This window comes from Asparagus officinalis, chromosome 1 (assembly GCF_001876935.1).
Source record: "Asparagus officinalis chromosome 1, Aspof.V1, whole genome shotgun sequence".
NCBI classification, from domain to species: Eukaryota; Viridiplantae; Streptophyta; class Magnoliopsida; order Asparagales; family Asparagaceae; genus Asparagus; species Asparagus officinalis.
This window is the reverse complement of record NC_033794.1, coordinates 119,583,508-119,606,279: the sequence shown is the minus strand read 5'-3', so window position 1 is coordinate 119,606,279 and position 22,772 is coordinate 119,583,508. Positions and strand designations below refer to the sequence as shown.

The 22,772-nt window shown below is 43.3% G+C and overlaps 1 protein-coding gene across 1 annotated transcript; it reads right to left on the bottom strand.

Annotated features, from left to right (window-relative positions):
• Nucleotides 4,931–22,704, bottom strand: LOC109829191 (GDSL esterase/lipase At5g45950-like). Its single transcript, XM_020396338.1, has 5 exons — nt 22,371–22,704; nt 6,902–7,032; nt 6,449–6,682; nt 5,709–5,955; nt 4,931–5,328 (listed from the first exon to the last, which is right to left on the bottom strand). The coding sequence occupies exons 1-5, from the start codon at nt 22,627–22,629 to the stop codon at nt 5,138–5,140; spliced, it is 1,062 nt and encodes a 353-aa protein (XP_020251927.1). The 5' UTR covers nt 22,630–22,704; the 3' UTR covers nt 4,931–5,137.

Here is a 22,772-nt window from a genome sequence, read left to right as displayed (position 1 = left end):
AAACCTCTGACAATCCACTTATCAATCCTCGTCAATAGGATGATAAGTCCATAAAGTTGCCCCAATCGCAACATCCTCATGTCACGTTAACATCAAACCTCTGACAATCCACTTATCAATCCCCGTCAATAGGATGATAAGTCCCCAAAATTGCTCAAATCGTGATCTTCCCCAGCAAGACACTAACTCTCCAAAATCTTATTCAAATCACGAGCATCAAAACTCATCACTTCTGATGATAAATTCACCTAGCAAGTCTCCCCAGCGAGATGCTAATTCCCAAAATCTTGTGCAAGTCACAAGTACACAAATCTGTCACGTTAACATCAAACCTCTGACAATCTACTTATCAATCCTCGTCAAAAGGATGATAAGTCCACAAAGTTGCTCCAATCGCAACATCATCCTGTCACGTTAACACTAAACCTCTGACAATCCACTTATCAATCCTCGTCAATAGGATGATAAGTCCACAAAGTTGCTCCAATCGCAACATCCTCCTGTCACGTTAACACTAAACCTCTGACAATTCACTTATCAATCCTCGTCAAAAGGATGATAAGTCCACAAAGTTGCTCCAATCGCAACATCATCCTGTCACGTTAACACTAAACCTCTGACAATCCACTTATCAATCCTCGTCAATAGGATGATAAGTCCACAAAGTTGCTCCAATCGCAACATCCTCCTGTCACGTTAACATCACACCTCTGACACAATCCACTTATCGACTCTCTCTAATAGAGCGATAGGTCCTCAAAGTTGCCTTGATCGCAACAATCAACTTATCGACTCTCTTCAATAGAGCGATAGGTCCACGAACCAGTCAAGTTAACATCACACCTTTGACGACCAAATCAACTTATCGACTCTCTTCAATAGAGCGATAAGCCCATAAAATACTGTTAGGTTAACATCACACCTCTAACAGTCAAACCCTCCCCAATGAACTTGTTAATCCTTTTTTTTAACAAGAATAGCAAGTTTCCATTATAAAATCCCCAGTGGATTAATGATTTTCTGGAATTATCCTGGTGATAATAAAGAAAATTTCTGAATTTCACTCTAAGTGAAAACTCATGCCAAGTTAATATTACACCTCTGGCACTTCTAATTTTCTTTCAGTGTTTCGAATAACACAGGAAGAAACAGTGACAAAGTCTACGTATTCAATATCGTAGCCAGTGATTATCATTAAATTGATAATCTCTGAATCCATACATTGCATGTATGAGGAATTTTATCCCGAATCCTAAGAAGGGATAAGTCAACGCCTAATACGCGTTGCCGGTGAGTCTTTGACCGTAAAAAGGACAAAAGTCTACGTATTCAACATCGTAGCAGGTCGTTATTAATAACGCCGAAATCCATGCCTCACACGCATGGGGGACTTTATCTCGATCCCTGATTAGAGATAAGTCTGCATCTAACACATGCTGCCGGGTAGCGCATTCCCGCAATAATGGCAAAGTCTACATATTCAATATCGTAGCCAGTGATTATCATTAAATTGATAATCTCTGAATCCATACATTGCATGTATGGGGAATTTTATCCCGAATCCTAAGAAGGGATAAGTCAACGCCTAATACGCGTTGCCGGTGAGTCTTTGACCGTAAAAAGGACAAAAGTCTACGTATTCAATATCGTAGCAGGTCGTTATTAATAACGCCAAAATCCATGCCTTACACGCATGGGGAACATTATCCCAAATCCTAAGCAGGGATAAGCCTACGCCTAACACGCGTCGCCGGTTAGTCTTTTTCCGTAAAAAATGACAAAGTCTATGTATTCAAAATCATAGCATCAAGTCTAAGAGAGTTCATTCTCTTAGCACAACGTTACATGTGGAACGGACTTAAATAATTCACATGCTAGCCCGACTCAAACGGTAGTCGGTAAAGGCTTATCAAATCCGTTGATGGCTGAGGGTTTGCCAAAAATCCTATGAATGTTGCGAGCTCATCAGTTGCATGGATGTGAGTTGTGATGTGACGTTTGAGAGCTTCTGCTCATGAGTGGCTTGTACCGTTGCTATAGTTTTTCTTTGAAGCTCATCCTCACACAGGTCCTGCATGTCAAATCTCTTCAACCAAGATGCCTTTGAAGCGGGTGCATAGAACCAATCCTTTACCATAAGGAATCAACAGCTCCAAGATCAGAGTTGGGATCCAAAGTATTCCGAAAATTCGTCCCAGTCAACCGCGAACTTTCGAAAACTTTGGAGGGGGTTCTGTAGGCTGTCTAAAAATCACAATAGATAGCTGATCCCCATCAAAAAGCGTCGAAAAAACGATAACGCCGAGGTCAGACCCGCGATGCAAAGACGATAACGCCAAAGTCATAGCCGCGTTTCAAGTCAAAATGCCGAGGTTAGACCAGCGATGCGAAAACAAAATGCCGAGGTTAGACCAGCGAGTTTTAAACAGAACGCCGAGGTCACACCCGCGTCTCAAGTTCAAAATGCAGGGTCCACCCCCAACATTCCAGAAGCAGGATTATGGCACATACCTTCACACAGGCCCTATGTGACAAATCCCTTCAACCAAGATGCCTTCGAAGCGAGTGCAGAGAACGACTCCTTTACGACAAGGAATCAACAGCTCTAAGATCAGAGTTAAGATCCAAAGTATTGCGAAAATTCGTCCCAGTCAACCGCGAACTTTCGAAAACTTTGGAGGGGGTTCTGTAGGCTGTCTAAAAATCACAATAGATAGCTTATCCCCCATCAACCACCGATGAGGGAAGTTACAATCTGACGACTTCCAGAAGGCTGTAATCTGAAGATTTTCACATGTCAAAGAGTTAAAGCAAAGATTACAAAACGACAGTCTTTAGCAATACTCTGACAGAAAGGATTACAAATCGACGATCTCTTCAAACCAAGACGTGGAAGTCCCAAGACGAAGATTACAAGACAATGATCTTTGCAACGCTATGACAAAAGAGATTACTTTGTGATAATCTCTTCAAGACTAGACGCGGAGGTCCTCCCCGTGTGCCAACATTAAAACGCCGGGGTCGAACCCGCGTTACAACATTAAAACGCCAGGGTTGAACCCCGCGTTACAACATCAAAACGCCGAGGTCGAACCCGCGTTACAACATTAAAACGCCAGGGTCGAACCCCGCGTTACAACATCAAAATGCCAGGGTCGAACCCGCGTTACAACATCAAAACGCCGAGGTCGAACCCGCGTTACAACATCAAAACGCTAGGGTCGGACCCGCGTTACAACAAGCTAAACGTGAGCAACCCTCGCGTTCTTAGGGGTCCAGCCAATACCGACCCCCGCGTTTCTAAGCTACAACAAACCAAAACGCGAGCGACCCTCGCGTTCATCAATGTTCAGCCAACATCCAACTTCGCGTCTCAATTCTTAGAGGCGAAGTTAGGTTCTGAACGCCAGATTGGGCGTTTTGACTTGTTCAAACACAAGCCGAACGGCCTCAAAACTGTTATCTCACGTTCTGAGGGATTTTCGCCCACTTAGGAGCGGATTTAGAGGGCAGTTACAACCTCTTATCCCCCTATAAAAGTGAAAAAACTCAACTGAGTTAAAGTTTCAATTTTCTTGGCTTGGATCGACCATTGGAGACAGGCTTTTGAGGAGATCGACATCATCTTCCAACGAAGATCATCTTCAACTTCAGCAACAGAGAGCTTTGATCCTTGGCTATTAACCGAACTTTCGGTTCAAATCAACTCTTTTTCAAGAGTTCAAACTCGATCAGAGTTATCAACTCATTAAGAGTTTTAAACTTACCATGCAAGTTCTCCACAACGTCAAATCGTGAAGAGAAGACATCGTTCCAGTGAATCAAGACGTGCGGATCGTCAACGGAGAGCAAACTCGACGCGAGCATTCGAGGGAGGCACTCCATCGCCACCGTGAAGAACCCAATTTTAAACAAAGAGGAAGAACCAATTTCGTTCTCCTCTCTTTTGTAATCAAGTTGTAACCGAGATCAAAGGAATCAAAAATCACATTTTCTTTATTCTCTTCTTTGCAATTTTTCCTACAAATCTCAGCAAAAGATGGCGACTCCGCTGGGGACTAGCTTCTGTGACGAAGAAGTGGTGGAACTTGTGAAGATTCAAGGAAGCAAGAACCCAGCTGATATGCTTACCAAGGTTGTCACTACAGAGAAACTGAAGTTGTGTTCAACTTCAGTTGGCCTCAGCACTTGATGATATGGAGGCCGTCGCCGCAGAGAGATTTGGAAGAGATTGATAGTTAGTCTCCAAGTGGGAGATTGTTAGGATATGTGAAGCCTAACTATAAGGCATGCCCTACATTTCAGAAGAGAGGAGAAACAAAGTTGGAACATGATCGACGATGAAGAAGTTCAAGCAAAACGACGAAGGAGAGATTTGGCAGCTTTGCGGTCGACCGGCCATGGCGCGGCAGTCGACCGTCTACGTGCACAGCTGGGTGCACAGGCCAGGAGCTCGTCGCGGTCGACCGTCTGTGGCGCTGCGGTCGACCGCTCAAAGTCCAGAGAGCAACCCAGACCGCCCAAAGTCCAGAGAGCTCGATCAGGAATAGGATTCGTCGCGGTCGACCGCACGTGGTGCTGCGGTCGACCGGAGTCGGGTTTTGGCCCAAATTCATTTTTTAACCTGATTTGATCTGTTTCCTTGTTTACTTGTTAAACCCTTAAGTCTATAAAAGGGTTGATTAGGGCATGATGTAAAGAGACGAAAAATAGTGAATTTTTCTCCTGCGGCGGCCGTGGACGTAGTTTCTCACATTGAGAAGCGAACCACGTAAATCTTGTGTGTTTGAGACTGTTTGATTTTCTCTCTTCTCTCCTAAATCTCTATTTCCAAATCGCATCAGGGGGGTTGTGCATCCCCAACAGTAAAGAATACAAATCTTATCAGCACATCACCTATAGTAGCGGGGTGTTCTGAACTAGGCCAAAATTGAGAAAGTAGTCTCTTTAAAAGGAAACAAAGAGAGAGTACAGCAGAATAGCATACTGAAGTTCCATCATAGCATAAACATTTGTTTGCATGACCCAAACACATCCCACAAAGAACCAGCAACATTTTGCAATCCTACAAGACTCCAACTGCCTAAATAGAACTAGAGACATCACTAACACCAATAGGACTTTATAGAGATCATCATCAGAGAAGGAGTGCATCGCCGATGTTTTGAACTGCTTCTTCGGCGATGATCTTGTACATCTTCTGCGTTGGATGGACGGCGTCCCAGTACATGAACCTCGTTGGATCATCGCAGGTTGTCTGGCCCTTGCATGTCTCTCCTATCTCGATCGTTCCTGATCCGCAACATCCCTTTGTTGTCTCTGTAAATCCTGTACGTTTAACAAAAACATTTGCATTGAATCATCAGTATCCCTTTCCTATTTCGGTCATAGGGTCATATCATCAATACTAGACAGGCAGTAAGTTTAATACATCGATACTACATTGGCTCTATCATCAACATAACCAATATGATATTATATCATTTCAGGCCCTTGTCAGCCACATATACGTACGTGATAAAAATACCCGTGCACATATTCAACCTTTGATGTTGGAGTTGTGATGTAAAAGTTTGCTGATCAGACATATGTGCAATACATTCAAACTACTAATTATTGAATTTCAAATGATAACCACAAGTAAAAAAATAATCCAAAATATTTCAGAGTATTAGAATCTCAAAGGGTATTTAAAATCTGAAACTTACCAAACTTCTTGGGATGCTTAGTGGCCTGTTCAAAAACTTGGTATACATCAAGGAAATGAGTTTTGATACTCAATTGCTTCCTTAGAGTATGAAGTTGCCTCGCAATCTTAGAGTTGAAGGAGTTAGCAACATCGTTGAGCTTCACATAACATTCTTCAGCACTCATAAGAGTCTTAACAACAGGTAGACATCCCATTGGTGGAACTCCGACAACTGTGAATCTTTTCGGGCCTAATTTATTGATTTCCTGAAATTTAGTAAGATCTTTAGAATACAAAAAATTAAAAACTCAGAGCTAAATGTTCATAATTAGAGTTTTATTGTGATGAAAGAGACCTTGCAATGGTATTATAACAACCGGAGTACAACTTTATAAATTCCACACTCATGAATGGACCATCAGTATATGAGAGCATGTTAAAGATAATATGTTTAATTTCTTTTACACTGCACCAAAACTTTGAAGTTGTGATAAGGGTAACAATTTTATGCTCTAATGTGTTACCGTTGGTTGAATGCCCTTAATTTTATGAATCAAAACATATACCCATGCATTGAAATCTTTTCTAAATCTGTCTTATATTCATGGTTCGTGTGAATCAAGCCTGAGTTGCTCTATGCCAAAAGTATGAAGTTGTTGTGAACCCTTATAGATTAAAATTATCATTGCTTATGGAAAAAAATCATTTACCAGTTTTTTTCTCGGTGTAGAAATGAAGGATGAGGAATTAAATAACTACCTTGATGTATTCAGAAATAAGAGAGACCAGATAGTCCTCATATTGTGGCTCAGTGAATTCTTTCGATCTGTTATCGTAAAAGTAGTAATTTTGGATGAAATCATTGGTGCCTGCACTTATCACAACAATAGCATCTTCAGTAATCTTTTGTGCTTCTGCAGGACCAAATAATTTTCTCAGATGGAGTTTGTAATGCTTCAAGTAGTCTACTTGTTTGGCCATCGATATTACACCCTGCAGGAAAAAAAAATGAGAAGAGCTAGATTAAATGGTTTTGTTAATAAATGTTGATTAATTTGAAACCATAAGAGATTGTAGATTAAATGGTTTTGTTAATAAATGTTGATTAATTTGAAACCATAAGAGATTGGGGATTAGCATACTGCACTTGTGGAGGTTAATTCAATAAATGTTGATTAATTTGAAACCATAAGAGATTGGGGATTAGCATACTGCACTTGTGGAGGTTAATTCATCATATCCTGAAGAGGCTGATCCGAAACTGACGCCATGTTTGAGCTGTTCAGGAGTGAGATTGGGGTCCAAGAATGCTGGAACGCTCGTGGAAATACCAAAGAATTCAGCTGCACATATGCAAAATTTTACATTTACATGATGCTGAGTGTAAATGTAAAAAATAACGGAGCGTACGTTAGTGCGAGCACGCACATATGTACACCGTATGTGGGAATGTTTGATATGAGCTGCTACGTTATTTTGTGAAAGGTTATTTGCACATAGACCCCCTGCGGTACCGCTGTTTTGAACTAACCGTTTCATGTAGCTTTTATTCTCAGTTAGACTCGTTAATTTCACCCAGGGTAGTATATATATGCTAAACTTTCACTGACGCTAAAAGAGTGAAAAAGAATCTAACATAAGGATTGCGATAACGAAGCTACAACAGTTGTAGGTTCAAAATAATGATACTGTGGGGGGTCTATGTGGAATTAATCCTTTTAGAAAGTATATGAAAAAGGAATACCAGATAACAGTTATGATAAATGAGCTAGTAAGAGATAGAACGTCCATTGAGGATTTATAGAGGAGTACGCCATTATCTGATGAGAAATGTGTGGATGATAAAATGCCCAAAAATCAAAGTCATAGGTGCTAGCTAGAGACTTGAATGTCCGAAATAATAACTCACTGAACATCATTGTGCAAATTACTGTCTTATTCAGGAAGTACAGAAAAGACATGTGCTAACATTTATCATTCTGCATGCTAATAGGTGATAATTAATATAAGACCCATCCAATAACAGTAAATAAATATATTCTTACAGCAGTAAGAAAAAGTAAACAAGAACAAAAATTCAGATGCAGGTAATTCCTGATATCACATATTACTTAGTTTATATGAGCATTGTTAATTAGAATATAAAATTACAATCTTTTGTTGTGGGCAGCGGAAATTTCGGCAGAGTTTTTGGTGCACAATAAGAGAGAAAGATCGATAATAATTCTTGTTTCTCAAATGGAACAAGAATCTGAAAGCCTAATATCCCATCAAAGTGGGATATTAGCTCTTCCTCTCGTCAGCTCTAGGACTGCGCGTCGAGGGATCCTAAAAACTATTACAATGGCCACAAACTCAAACAATCAATTTTACGTGGTTCGGCAAACTGCCTACGTCCACCGGGCAAGGAGGGGGAGATCTACTATTAAAGAGAAAAAAAATACAAATAGGTTTACAACTCTCACAATCTAAACCCTCAAATAGGCTCAAACAGCCACCAAATAGGATTTTTCTCCTCTGCACGAAGCCCAAGAAAAAATCCACAGCCGCCTTTTTCCTCTCTCTCCCCTTTGCCTTAGCTCTGCAGCCGCCTTAATTGCACCTGCGCAGCCGCCAAAGAAAAAGAAAAAAGCCGACTAAACTCCCCTCCTTCGCACACCTACCTAGGTCAATTAACTAGGTTTATATATATGCACAAAGGACAAACGGGTGGGCCGGTTATTGTCCAGGAAACAAAAGAAACCCTCAAGCACTCACGTGGAAACAATCCCTCAAGCACTCACGTGCTCTTCACAATTCTCCACCTCGGCGAAGTTCTCCCAAAACTGAGCCGACACCGACCAAATCAAATGTCTCACTTGTTGTGTCCAGTACGAAGTGAAACAATTCACGACAACGGACTCAATCCATAACAAGTCGAGAACCCAAATGAGAGTGCGAACACTCACCAAAACATCGGTATTTACTCACCAAATCGATCTCACCCCTATCAAAATCCAAACCGGCTGCATCGTAAAAACTGCCTACGTATCCTCTTGCCCAAGGAATCAAGCCGAACATAGTTCACCCAAATGGCCGCTAACGACCTCAATTCAATAGAAGAGTACGCAACCCTTCTCCAATATCATCAACTCTGCGGCTGATAGTACCTCCAATGGCCTCAAACACCTCCACCTGAGGTGAACCACTGGCCATATCCAAACTGCATCTATCAGCTGCACTCGAATCAAAACCCAACTCATCATCTGCACCCAAATCCAAATGATCCCTAAGCTGTGTCACCTCAGCTGGAATCCCAAACAATGCAGTATGATCTGGAGTAATCTTCACCCAATGTGGAGTAGCATCACTCTTCACCCGCTGCGATACCTCTAAGGTCTGTCCAAAACTCTCCACCTGCTGAGAGTCAATTAGCTCCCTCATCGAAGCCTCAACCAAAGTGACACTACCAGACCTATCTTCCAATGGAGTTTTACCTCCAATCGCAACAGTTGACAACTCTTTAATAGGATGACCCAAATATGTCGAAGCCTCTGTCCAGAAACTCTTCTGCAAATCATTGTTCGACCACAAACACCGATCCTCCTCCAGCAAGGCATGGTTCTCCAAATTTGTCACTCTATCTAGTTGCCCCAAGATTTCCTTTCTAACGAAGTGTCTCGCAATGCCGTGAGCTCGGCTCCAATACAGAAATAGGTCCATCTTGTACCTCCTACCAAAACCAGAATGGAGTACCTTCACCTTTCTGTCTATCACACACTTCTTCAATCTGTTGGATACTACTAGGACTTTCTCCGAAGGGGATTTGGTTGCAACCCAAACACGCCTAGAACAGCCACCAACAAAGGAAACCAAACACCTATTACCTCTCAATGATGCCCCCTTGGAAGGCCCCCAAACATCCACGTGAACTCCTCCAGAACGACCCTTAGCACGGTGAATAGAGGTGCCGCACTTCACCTTGGTCTTCTTGATCACATCAACATGTTCACTGGACTTCAAACTGCAGGTCTTCGCACCCTCTTTCAATCTATGCGAGGAATCAATACTGGAATGGCCAAGCCCCAAATGCCGCAGTCTAGACGAATCAATAGAAGTCGTCAGCTCTCCACCTGCCACTATACCTCCAGTCAAATAATACAGGTTCCCAAATGCCGCAGTCTAGTCAAATCAACAGAAGTCGTCAGCTCTCCACCTGCCACTATACCTCCAGTCAAGTAGTACAGGTTATTTCTCCCGACACCCTGTTTTTGTTGAAAGTTGCCTTCATCATTGATTTCATTAAATTTTAAACGTTACAAATGAATTCAAACAACAAAGAATAAAAAGATTATAACTTTCTTGAAAATAAACACAATTTAAACGTTACAAATGAATTCAAACAACAAAGAATAAAAAGATTATAACTTTCTTGAAAATAAACACAAGATCCGTTCGTCGTCTCTTGCTTGCGTGGGTCTTTAGCCTGTGACGGGGATGTCGATATCCGTGGACTACCTGGCTATCAGATCTGGTCCAGAGCTTCGTCGATCCACGAGAAGATCTAGAAACTTGAAGCGCCTATCTCGATAAAAGCAAGATAATTGCTCTTCTTAGAATTACCACAATGGGATAAGACTAAGGATCGGATGCGGGTGATATAGATCTGACGAAGAAACTCTCTTGCGTTGAAGTGCTCGATCACTCTTCAGTCCGACAGGGCTTCGCCAATACTCCAAAAATCCAGATCTAAAAAAATGAGGCCTAAGGCTTGTATTTATAGGCTTGAGGGGATAACGGAGTGGTTAAAACACCTTAAAGGCCCAAATCTGCCTTGGAGACACCCCAGGGTGTCTCCACTTGTTTGGAGACACCCTAGGGTGTCTCCCATTGATCCGAGACACCCTAGGGTGTCTCGTTGGTCCGAGACACTCCTTTGGTGTTTTTTTTGATATGTTTCTGTTGTAATTCCTTCGTCCGGACTCGGATTTGAGTGATTCGAAGTGCGTTGGAAAGCCGACAAGGAGTTCTATCAGCTCCGATGGTTGGATCATTTGTTGAATGAATAAGACACGAAGGACGTTGTTCCTTTTGTAAACATTGCAGGACTCTCGATTAGCCCGTACCTTCGTTAGTTCACGTAGTTCATTGATTTACTTCAAGCGTTCATCGACATCAATCGAACTCCTGTGAACCAGATAGTGACGTTCATCGTTGTTCCTTAACACTGAGTTGTTCGTGGAGACCTATAGGCAATTTTTGATGCCTACAGATACCCCCTCCAAAGCGTTCCAGACTCGTTTCTTTTATAGAAGAGGCTGGAATACTTTGGATGTGATTGGTCCAGCCTTCAGTCGGCATAAAGGACCTGTAGTTAGCTTCAACTGTTAGCTCCTTCGATTTTCGGTCTATTCAATGTTTTGACGAATAGCCGAAGTTTTTCCGGCGCTGCGTTTATCGCCTGACCGTCGTCGGAGTCTCGAGTCTATCACCAGTGAGTTGAGTTTGGCTCATGTCATTGAGTTGACTTTGAATTGACTATCTCTGTCATACTGTGCTGACTTAGGGTTTCAGATCACCGTATGTTGATTTTTGATCGCAACACGTTGACTGGCGTTGACCTAGGGTTACGCGTTGACCGGCGTTGACCCTAGGGTTTCGAATGTCGAACGTTGACTTTTGTCACAACGCGTTGACTGGCGTTGACCTAGGGTTACGTGTTGACCGGCGTTGACCCTAGGGTTTCGAACAACGCGTTGACTGGCGTTGACCTAGGGTTACGTGTTGACCGGCGTTGACCCTAGGGTTTCGAATGTCGAACGTTGACTTTTTGGTCGCAACGCGTTGATTGGCATTGACCTAGGGTTACGCGTTGACTGGCATTGACCCTAGGGTTTCGAACGTCGAACGTTGACTTTTTGTCGCAACGCGTTGACTGACGTTGACCTAGGGTTACGCATTGACCGGCGTTGACCCTAGGGTTTCGAACGTCGGATGTTGACTTTTTTTCGTAACACGTTGACTGGCGTTGACCTAGGGTTACGCGTTGACCGGCGTTGACCCTAGGGTTTCGAACGTCGAACGTTGACACAGTTTATACTCGTACGTTTACTGGAGTATACACAGTTTAAGCTCTTAAGGTATTGGAGCATGGCAGTCCCAAGTGTCGGGGTTGCAGGACTAACTGTTAAAGCTGATTCATCTGCTTTTGTGGATCTTATTTTAATGTTGTTGGATAATAAAGTCACGAGACCAACTAACAGAGCTGATGCATCAATGACTAGCACTTATAGAATTTTTGGCAAATTCTCAGCCATCAACGGGTTTCATGAGCCTTTACCGACTACCGTTTGAGTCGGGCTAGCATGCAGATTTTTTAGATCCGTTCTGCACATAATATTGTGCTAAAAGAGTTAACTCTTTTAGTGCTACGACATTGAATACGTAGACTTCGTCTTTCTCACGGGAATAGACTACCCGGCAACGCGTGTTAGGCGCTGACTTATCCTTACTTAGGATTCAGGATAAAAATCCCCAGACCCGGATTCTGGTGTCTTCTTCAATCGGTAAAAGACCAAACCGGTAACGCGTGTTAGGCGTTGACTTATCCCTGCTTAGGCTTCGGGATAAAATTCTCCATGCGTGTGAGGCACGGATTATGGTGTTATTAATAACAACATGCCACAATGTTGAATATATGGTCTTTTGTCCTTTTTACGGTCAAAGACTAACCAGCAATGCGTGTTAGACATAGACTTTGGGATTTTTGGTAAACCCCCAGCCTTCAACGGGTTTGATGTGTCTTTACCGATTACCGTTTGAAATCGGGCTAGCATGCGGATTGTCTGAATCCGTTCCGCATGTAACGTTGTGCTAAGAGAGTGAATTCTCTAAGACTTTATGCTATGATTTTGAATACATAGGCTTCGCCCTTGTTACGGGAATAGGCTACCCGGCAACACGTGCTAGGTGTTGACTCATCCCTACTTAGGTTTCGGGATAAAATTCCCCAGGCGTAGACCTTGGTGTCTTTTTCAATCGGTGAAAGACTAAACCGGTAACGCGTATTAGGCGTAGACTTATCTCTATTTAGGAGTTGAGATAAAATTCCCTGTGCACCAAGTGTCCGGATTGGAAGTTGGGAATTGTGTCTTTTATCAGAACAAAGACGGACTGGAAAGCGGGAGAGGAAGAATTTTATATTCTATCTCCCGGGACTGAAGAGGAAGAATTTTATATTCTATCTACAGTCGGAAAGGAAACTCAAGGTGAGATCTCCACCCCCAGACTCCGAAAAGATGAAACTAAGAGTGGGATCTCCACTTCGAGAATCGGAAAGGTTCAAACGGCCCTAACTTTTATAGGATTGGTCATTTAAATCAAAAGAATCCCTCATTCATTGAGGAGAAAACCCAATTTTGACCCTAACTTTTATAGGTTTGGTGAAAAAAGGAACAAAGGCGGATTTTCGTTTATAAAAAAGGAACGACTCGGTCTTAGTCCTAATTATTTGTAGGTTTGACTAAGTGAGATCGGGAACAATCCTAACTTTTATAGGTTTGACTGTTCGAATTAAAAGTGGACCTCTCGTTCATGGAAAGAATCGAGAGAGGAATTTAGCTTTGGCCCTAACTTTTATAGGTTTGACCTGAAAGCAAAGAGAGTAAAATACGGGTAGCAATAAAAATGCCAACCCGTACTATCACTCAAAGGAGGACTACAATGCTAAGTGATTAGGACCTAACATGTTAAGTCTGAGAATTGCCAATGACTGGCGGACAGAAATTTTGGTGAATCCACCGTCGATTAATTTGATCAGCGGATGGTTTAGTGAGGAAAGATTAACCTATCAGAGGATTGGATCTCATCTCACAAAAATAACTCATAAGAGTTAGAGAATTTTGATAATAAGAAGAAACGTTCCAACATTCTAAATTCGAACGAGAATTTCTTATTCATCACTTCTACAATGATTGGGTTATCCCTAAGAATACCAGATATGATGTTCTTCTCGGAACTTCCCGATACATTGGTTATCCTGAAGATACTAAGGATAGTATTTTTTTAGAAACTTGTCATTTATCGGCATCATAAGCCGGTCGCCGTCCTTGGTGACTAAGCGATATGCGCCACTCGAATAGACTGTCTCTACTACGAATGGTCCCTCCCATTTGGGTTCAAATTTATTGAGAATCATCAAAAACTTCAAGAGACTGATTCAATAAGCAATATTTTATTTCCAACCCCTTTTTATTGATATCGGGTTATCCTTAAGAATATCACGTATGATGTTCTCCAGGAACTTCCCGTTAGATACAAAGGAAACAGTTTACACTCATATGCCCGTTGGAGTTTTGAAAGAAGCAGTTTATACTCGTATACTTTTCGGAGTGTGGTGGTCATTCTCATTCGGTTTGTTCTGCCATTGAGACGCCGGCTTCAACTAAGGCCTGTATTGTATTCTTGAGAGTGATACAAGTCTTGGTGGGATGATGGATCCTCCTGTGGTATTCACAATATTTTGGGTCTGAACTCCCGCTGGCTTCCTCCTGGCTTTTAATAGGTGGGAGCTTGATTTTGTCGTTTTTTAGGAGGTACTTGAGGATGGCTGGAACCTCATCATCCTTGAAAGAGTATCGTTGTATCTGAAGTGACTGTTGTGGCGATCGCTCCCACGGCTGTCGTTGTGACGTTTGATCAGCAGCGAACCTGGGTACGAACTCTGATTGGCTTTCCTCGACCCTCTTTCTTTTAGGATAGCGTCTAGTCGAGGTGGTGACAGACTCGACCTCTTTCTGCTTCTCACCTTCACTTTCATTTTTCTTTGAATGATGTCGAGAAGTAGGAATTGGGCCACCCCCAGTGTCATTGAAGGATCTAGTCGTACCACCCCCAGTGTTATCGAGGGGTGAATCAGTCTTGACAACCATATTCAAATTCGAACCATTATTATTTGTCCTATCTGGAATAGGCGTGATTGGGGTAACGCAACAGCTAGACCCAGCTTGATGATCCGATTTAGGAAATTTACCCCCTTCAGCTTGCAACTCTCTTATTTGTCGCATAGCCAATTCCATCTTACCCTTAAATTCTTCTTTCTGTTTGATTAGTGCTTCTTGAACTATTTGAGTGAGCTGGTCAGGAGTAATGTTGAACGCATCTCTAGTGTTTTTAGAAAGACGTGATAACTCGTGTAGAGTCACTTTTACTGGGATGTTAGCCAATTGGGTCATAACATCGAAGTGGTATGAAATGTTTGAATCTCCTGGTTTATCTCTTCCAATCTGCTGATTGAATTGAGATTGCCTCGGGTTTTGAACATCTTGGTACAGGGGCTCCTGTTGGGTCCTCTCAGCAGGTGCGGGGGTAGTTGTAATCATCTCCACCCCATCCAGTCGACCATACTCATTCCCATGTTCATTGTCGGAAAATGAAAAAGCAGGCATTGCTTCGTCATCTTCCCCTGGAACAGCAGAAGCTCCATAACAAGACTTACCTTTTTCTTTTGACTTTTTCTTGGAAGAGGCTCCAGTCCACTGTTCATCTCCAATCAAATCTGGGTGAACCCAAAGAATCTCACCATTCGGGGCTGTGTAGCACAAGTCCTTTCTGGCGCTGTTTGTGAGGATCATCGTTCACGGTCTTCACTGCTGTACTTATTACCGGCTCATGTTGGAACCAGTTCAAGGGAACAGAACCAAAACTAATCGATACTGCGTTCGCACCCACTTTCTTCTCCTTTGGCTACTTCATGGTAATGACCCCGACATCGATTAGGGCTTGGATCTTATCTTTAAGGGCGTAGCATGCCTTGGTAGGATGGTGCACCGCTCTATGAAATGCGTAGTATTTTGGATCATTGATTCTCTTAGCATCTTCCTGATCCTGGACCGGAGGCAATTTGATCTTGTTATTCTCTATGAGATATTTGAAGATGCCGGGAACTTCATCCTCTTTGAATGAATAGACTTTTGGGAACTTTGGCTCCGAGGCCTTTGGCTTCTGGGGCTGTTGTTGCCACCTAGATTGTTGAGGCGCTTTCTGTTGCTGCTGTTGCGGTTGCGGTTGCGCTTGCACCTCAAATGTTTGGTTTGCGTCTACAGCATTCGCTTGTGCTTTTCCCTTGCCCTTAGGGACAAAGTTCTGTTGTGGAGCATTATTAGCTATTTGACCCCTTTCCGCCTTCTTCCTTTTAAGGAATCGCTCGGCTCGTTCTCCTCGCACCTTTAAATCCTTCCAGGTCTTTGGTGGTGCCATTCCCATAGCTTCGAGGATGTCCAATGAAAGATTATTGTGACAAGTCTCAAGAATAAAGTCTTCGCTGACCGGATCCCTGCAGTTCATTGCTTTGTTTCGGAATCTTTTTACGAAGTTTTCAACCGTCTCACCATTTTTCTGTTTCTCGTCAAATAGTGTGCCGATTGAAATTTCGGTGTCGTCGTCGAAGAAGTTTGTCAGAAACACGTCCTCCATGTCGTCCCAACTGCTGATACTCCCCGGTTTGAGGCGATGATACCAATCGAAGGCTGCTTCGCGAAGAGTGCCAATGAATGACCGCACCATTAAGGGTTCATTGCCGAAGATTATTCCTAAGTGAGACTTAAAATATATCAAGTGTTGGGTAGGGGAACCCTTTCCATCAAACGGCGTGAAGTTAATTAAATTGAACTTTGCCGGATATAGAATTGATTCCCATTCCCTTGGGTATGGACATGGTATGCCGGACCTCTTTACTTCTTGAGCATTCATCAACGCATTGATTTTGCTCTCCAAGTCCTTCATTTTCTTGTCTTCACTCGTATCTGCCTTCGAGTGGCTTCGGGGATAGGTAACGTGGTCTTCCTTCGCATTATCATCCGAGGGACTGCCTCCATTATTGTTGTTGACAGGAGGGATATTTATGTTGACATTATCCTCTTCCCGTTCATTCTGCTCTTGATTCGGATTATTGCGACGACTGGGTTCTCCTTGGTGAGTTGTCAGTGCCGCGATTTGCTGGTCATGCATCTCTCTCATTTGCTGCATAGTCATCTCCATCTCAAACTTGAATGCCTCTTTCTGCTTAGTCAAGGCATCTTCAAGCATCTTGGTTACTTGTTCGGCGCTGATCATAAGTGACTCATAGGGCTGTCCCACACTAGATGTCGTGTCGTCGGACGCTATAGCCGAGCAGGAATCTGAACCATCATCTGACACCTCTTCTTCCAAAGGAAGTCCCTTTTGCATCCTTTGGTAATTCCTTCGCCTATTGGTCCCTGATCGCAATCGAGTCATACGCTGGGACATTTCGGCAAACTGATTTGGGCTAAAACGTCGTGTCGATTTGCCTCTGCCGGTCATATTAGCAGACACTTCTAAGAATTCGTCCTCTTGGCGGACATGCTTCTACAGCAGCATTCTGACAGCACCGCCTTGATTATGTTGGCACACGGACAGTGAGAATCCGTGTCTCTGGTGTCTCTCTTCCGAGACTTATCCATACCCCCAGCTCTATAGTACAACTCGTCAGTTTGATAACTGGAGCAACTCATAGAGTGTTGTCATGACTTCCCAGGTATAACACCATCATCATCAGACGAATGTGCTTTCCTCTGGGGATACAACGCTTTATTAGCATTTTCAAAAGTCACTCGTTCAAGTCTATGCTTTTGCGAGCGTGAAAACTTAACGGGCTCTTGAACTTCGACCCGCAATCCAATACGGTCGGTAACAGGGGCTTTCCCTTTGTTATCTTTCTTGGGGGGATTAGCACGACCCCCAGTCTGGTTCGTTGTTTGGGGACCTTTCAATGGTCCCAATCTCTCCTTGATAGGTGCTTTGCCTCGATCTTCTGGTAAAGGGCCGAGGCGACCTTTCAAAGGAACCCTGGATCTTGAAGAATCCATGTTCTTACCTGGCTCCGCCGGAGGTGCGGGAGCAGGGGAAACGGGATCTGGATTTGAAGAAGGCTGGATGATACCTCCGTCCCCTTTTGTCTTAGGTGCCGGCTTCGCCTTTGGCACCCACACTTGCTTGTGTTTTGATCGCCTTTGGCACCCACACTTGCTTGTGTTTTGACGGCTTCTTGACCGTCTCTTCTTTCTGCATCTCTTTCGCTTTCTGCAGAAGGACTCGGGCATGCGCAAGCAATGCGCGGCGTTTCTTGATTCGCTCTTCGAGGGTTGAGCGAGTCCTCTTGACACGAACCCATTCGTTCGTCTCTGTCTTGGAGGAGGAGTTGGTTGTTCTCCGTTGTTGCTCCTGGCGCTGTCTGGACTTTAGATCCTCATTGTAGCGGATCTCGTCCATCGATTCTGACGCTTTGGCTAATTGCCGCGCAAGGCGTTGACGCCGTCTTTGGCGTGCCATCTTTGACAAGGTTGGAACACCTTCAGCAGTTGACTTAGCGGTGGAAGGGAGATCTGGATCTGCAGCTTCGACCTCTCCGGATGCCGTTGGGACATCGCGAGACATGGGCGTGGCGACGACGAGGGGATCCTTGGTCTTCAGATCTGAAGCCCTGCGAGTGTTTCTGGAAGAGGAGACCTTCCTATGCCTGTTTGGAGAGGCGGATCTGGAGGAGGAAGAAGAGAGGTACTCTTCGAACTTCTGTTGATCGAATTGAGAGGCGGATCTGGAGGAGGAAGAAGAGAGGTACTCTTCGAACTTCTGTTGATCGAATTCATATTCGATGTCTTCGCTCACCCAGATCTTGATTGTAGGTTGCATCACGACGGCCTCGGCAGCGAGGCCGTTGGCTCCCACTGTGGTTGCCAGTTTGTTTTCGTCGAAAGTTGCCTTCATCATTGATTTTATTAAACTTTAAACGTTACAAATGAATTCAAACAACAAAGAATAAAAAGATTACAACTTTCTTAAAAATAAACACAAGATCCGTTCGTCGTCTCTTGCTTACGTGGGTCTTTAGCCTGTGACGGGGATGTCGATATCCGTGGACTACCTGGCAATCAGATCTGGTCCAGAGCTTCATCGATCTGCGAGGAGATCTAGAAACTTGAAGCGCCTATCTCGATAAAAGCGAGATAGTTGCTCTTCTTAGAATTACCACAACGGGATAAGACTAAGGATCGGATGCGGGTGATGTAGATCTGACGAAGAAACTCTCTTGCGTTGAAGTGCTCGATCACTCTTGAGTTCGGCAGGGCTTCGCCAATTCTCCAAAAATCCAGATCTGAAAAAATGAGGCCTAAGGCTTGTATTTATAGGCTTTTGGGGGGAACGGAGCGGTTAAAAATACTTAAAGGCCCAAATCTGCCTTGGAGACACCCCAGGGTGTCTCCACTTGTTCGGAGACACCCTAGGGTGTCTCCCATTGATCCGAGACACCCTAGGGTGTCTCGGCCTTGGTCGAGACACCCAAGGGTGTCTCGTTGGTCCGAGACACTCCTTTGGTGTTTTTTTTTGATCTGTTTCTGCTGTAATTCCTTTATCCGGCCTCGGATTTGAGTGATTCGAAGTGCGTTGGAAAGCCGACAAGGAGTTCTATCAGCTCCGATGGTTGGATCATCTATTGAATGAATGAGACACGAAGGGCGTTGTTCCTTTTGTAAACATTACGGGACTCTCGATTAGCCCGTACCTTCGTTAGTTCACGTAGTTTGTCGATTTACTTCAAGCGTTCATCGACATCAATCGAACTCCTGTGAACCGGATAGTGACGTTCATCGTCGTTCCTTAACACTGAGTTATTCGTGGAGACCTATAGGCAATTTTTGATGCCTACACACCCTTCATCAAAATACGAGAGTCTCTCGCAATCTCGAGAACCATGTCCTCAACACGAACCTTCAGACCCTCTCCAACCAAAGCTCCAATCGAGATCAAGTTCTTCCTCAAAGAAGGAACATATTCACATCATTTAACTCCCTAACAGTCCCGTCAAACATTTTGATGCGAATTCTTCCTATCCCAAGGATTTGGCATGCACGGTTATCAGCCATGTACACCACACCACTATCCACCAGCTTCTCAAAACTAGAGAACCATTCCCTTCTAGGGCACACATGATAGGTCGCACCACTATCCAACATCCATTCAGATTCCTCCGTATAGCTATCTGTAGGACTGATAGAAAGCGAATAAATAGAAGAGTCAGAATTATTACCATTCGATACGATGTTTGCTTCTGATAATGGCTGCTTCCCTTTTTCCTTCTGCTTATTTTTCATCCATTCGTCGAGCTTTGGGCAGTCTTTCTTTCAATGATCAGTCTCCTTGCACCAAGCACACTGATCTTTTCCTACTCTAGACTGTGACTTCTAATTCTTTCGGTTTGGACTCTTCCCTCTTGCGACCAACGCCTCCGCTACCGGCTCAACTGAAGCCTCCTTATCCTTCTTTCGAAGCTGATAATTCACAAGTGCAGCAGTGACCTCATTATACAAAAGTGATGCCTTCCCATTAATCAGAGTAAGGACGAAGGTTTCATATTCCTCGTCGGGCAAGGAACTCAACAACAGTAACGCCTTGTCTTCATCCTCAATTATGACATCCACATTCGCCAAATCCGCAAGAAACTTTGTGTAGTGGTTCATGTGATCTCTAATGGAGGTTCCCTTCTTCAATTGGAAACGATAAAGTCTCCTCTTCAAATGCAAGCGATTTTCCACACTCTTGGTCAAATACTTGCTTTCGAGAATCTCCCAAATCTTCTTCGCAGAAGTCTCATTCATCACATCATACTTTAGATCTTGAGTCAAACAAGACCTAATTACACCACACACCGTTCGATTCATCTTCTTCCAAACCTTCTCTTCAATCTCATCTGGCTTGCTATCTAACTCTAATGTATCCTCTAAATTCTGCGCGTTCAGCGCATCCAAAACCTCGCATCTCCATAATCCAAAGTTGTTTGTGCCATTAAATTTCTTCACATCTATCTTCATAGAGTGGATATTCAAACTCTGAATGGTCTTCGCGCCAGAAGAACCACCCTCAACATCCGAAGCACCTTCTTTCCCCGACATCTTACGCACCAACGAACGAAGGATAGATCCAAAACTAAAAAGATAGAGTCTTTACCAAAAGATCTCACCTTTATCACCAAACAAAGCCCTAGATGAGCCTCCAAATTGATCTACTCCTCCAAATAGCCCAAGCGTAGCCCGAGCTCTGATACCACTTGTTGTGCACAGCGAAAATTTTGGCAGAGTTTCTGGTGCACAATAAGAGAGAAAGATCGATAAGAATTCTTGTTTCTCAAAGGGAACAAGAATCTGAAAGCCTAATATCCCATCAAAGTGAGATATTAGCTCTTCCTCTTGTCAGCTCTAGGACTGCGCGTCAATGGATCCTAAAAACTATTACAATGGCCACAAACTCAAACAATCAATTTTTACGTGGTTCGGAAAACTGTCTACGTCCACGGGGCAAGGAGGGGGATCTACTAATAGAGGGAAAGACAAACTAAACCCTCAAACTAACTCTCTAATCTCTCACAAAACAGCCACCAAATAGGATTTTTCTCCTCTGCACGAAGCCCAAGAAAAAATCCACAGCCGCCTTTTTCTCTCTCTCCCCTTTGCCTTAGCACTGCAGCCGCCTCAATTGCACCTGCGCAGCCGCTAAAGAAAAAGAAAAAAGCCGACTAAACTCCCCTCCTTCGCACACCTACCTAGGTCAATTAACTAGGTTTATATATATGCACAAAGGACAAACGGGTGGGCCGGTTATTGTCCAGGAAACAAAAGAAACCCTCAAGCACTCACGTGGAAACAATCCCTCAAGCACTCACGTGCTCTTCACATCTTTCAACACATTATATGCCTTAACCGTCATGACAATTGGAAGTTATGATATCAAACGAGTTAAAGATGGTATACGAACAATTCAATTAATCTAAATCTCACAAAACAATATTTTAAGCGGACTCTAGACAAAACAAAATACCATTGTATAAGATATAGCCATTCGTGTCCTTCGGTAAAAGCACGTTCAGTCTGCATGGACATATTAATATATAAAATTATAACCTTTAACTCTCATCATAACTCTCACAACTCTAGAGCATCTCCAACAGCTTCCCAATTTCCTACTTTTGGAGAATATAGTTAGGTTTTTGGTCCAACAGATTCCCCATCTCATTCTTCAAAATAGAGATAGAGGAGAAAAAATGGGAAAGCTTCCCCAAATCTGCAGCATTCTCCAAATTTTTGGAGGAAAAAAAGGATTCTTCAAAATGGGGAAGATTTTTGGAGGAAAAAAAGGATTCTTCAAAATGGGGAAGCTGTTGGAGTTGGTGTAAAAATAATTTGGAGAATATGACTTTAAAAGGATTCTTCAAAATGGGGAAGCTGTTGGAGTTGGTGTAAAAATAATTTGGAGAATATGACTTTTGCTTTCTTATTTTGGAGAAAATTTTAGAGAAGCTGTTGGAGATGCTCTGTTAAGATAAATTGATTTAGCTACCAACTTATTTAGTTCTAGAAAAAAGGAAGTAGACAAAATTCTGAACTGGTTTAGGACCAGAAAACTACCTAAGAAAACCAGTTTATGTCCTATCCGGATTATTTGCTAAACTAAGGTCAGGACTTATACTACTTTTTTTCCACTTAGCTAGTTTAAACTGAGTCGCCAAATAGGCCCATAGCATAGTGAAAGGGACTAAGAAGCAGACTAAAATCTAACTAGAAACAGTACCAAGTGAAGAGTGGTCGTATCCTAGCTAGATATGAATGAGGGAGCGTGCGCGTGTTGGGCGTACCAATGAAGTCACAAGCAAGCCTCCCATCAGAAAACCTTCCGGTGGGCCGTCCGTCGAAGAAATCCTTGCCGTAGGGCAAGAAGTTGGCCTTGAAGGTGGTCGACAGCCGGTTGTTGTTCCCAGCGTCCACCGTGGAGTCTCCGAACACCAGCATGCAGTTTGTCTTCCACGGCCTCACCTGGTGACGCGCCTCTCGTGCATGTGCATTATGAACACATGATACAAGAAGCAATGTTGTAAAAACTACGATCCTCTGCATTGTTGACGCCTTCTTTTGCTTTTTTTTTATTTTATTTCTTTATTTTTCGGGTTGTTGCTCATCTTGGGAAGTGTGGGCTCTTATGCACGATGGGTTTGGGTTCTTATGAATGGTTTCATCAGAATCATGTTTAGCCTTGGATT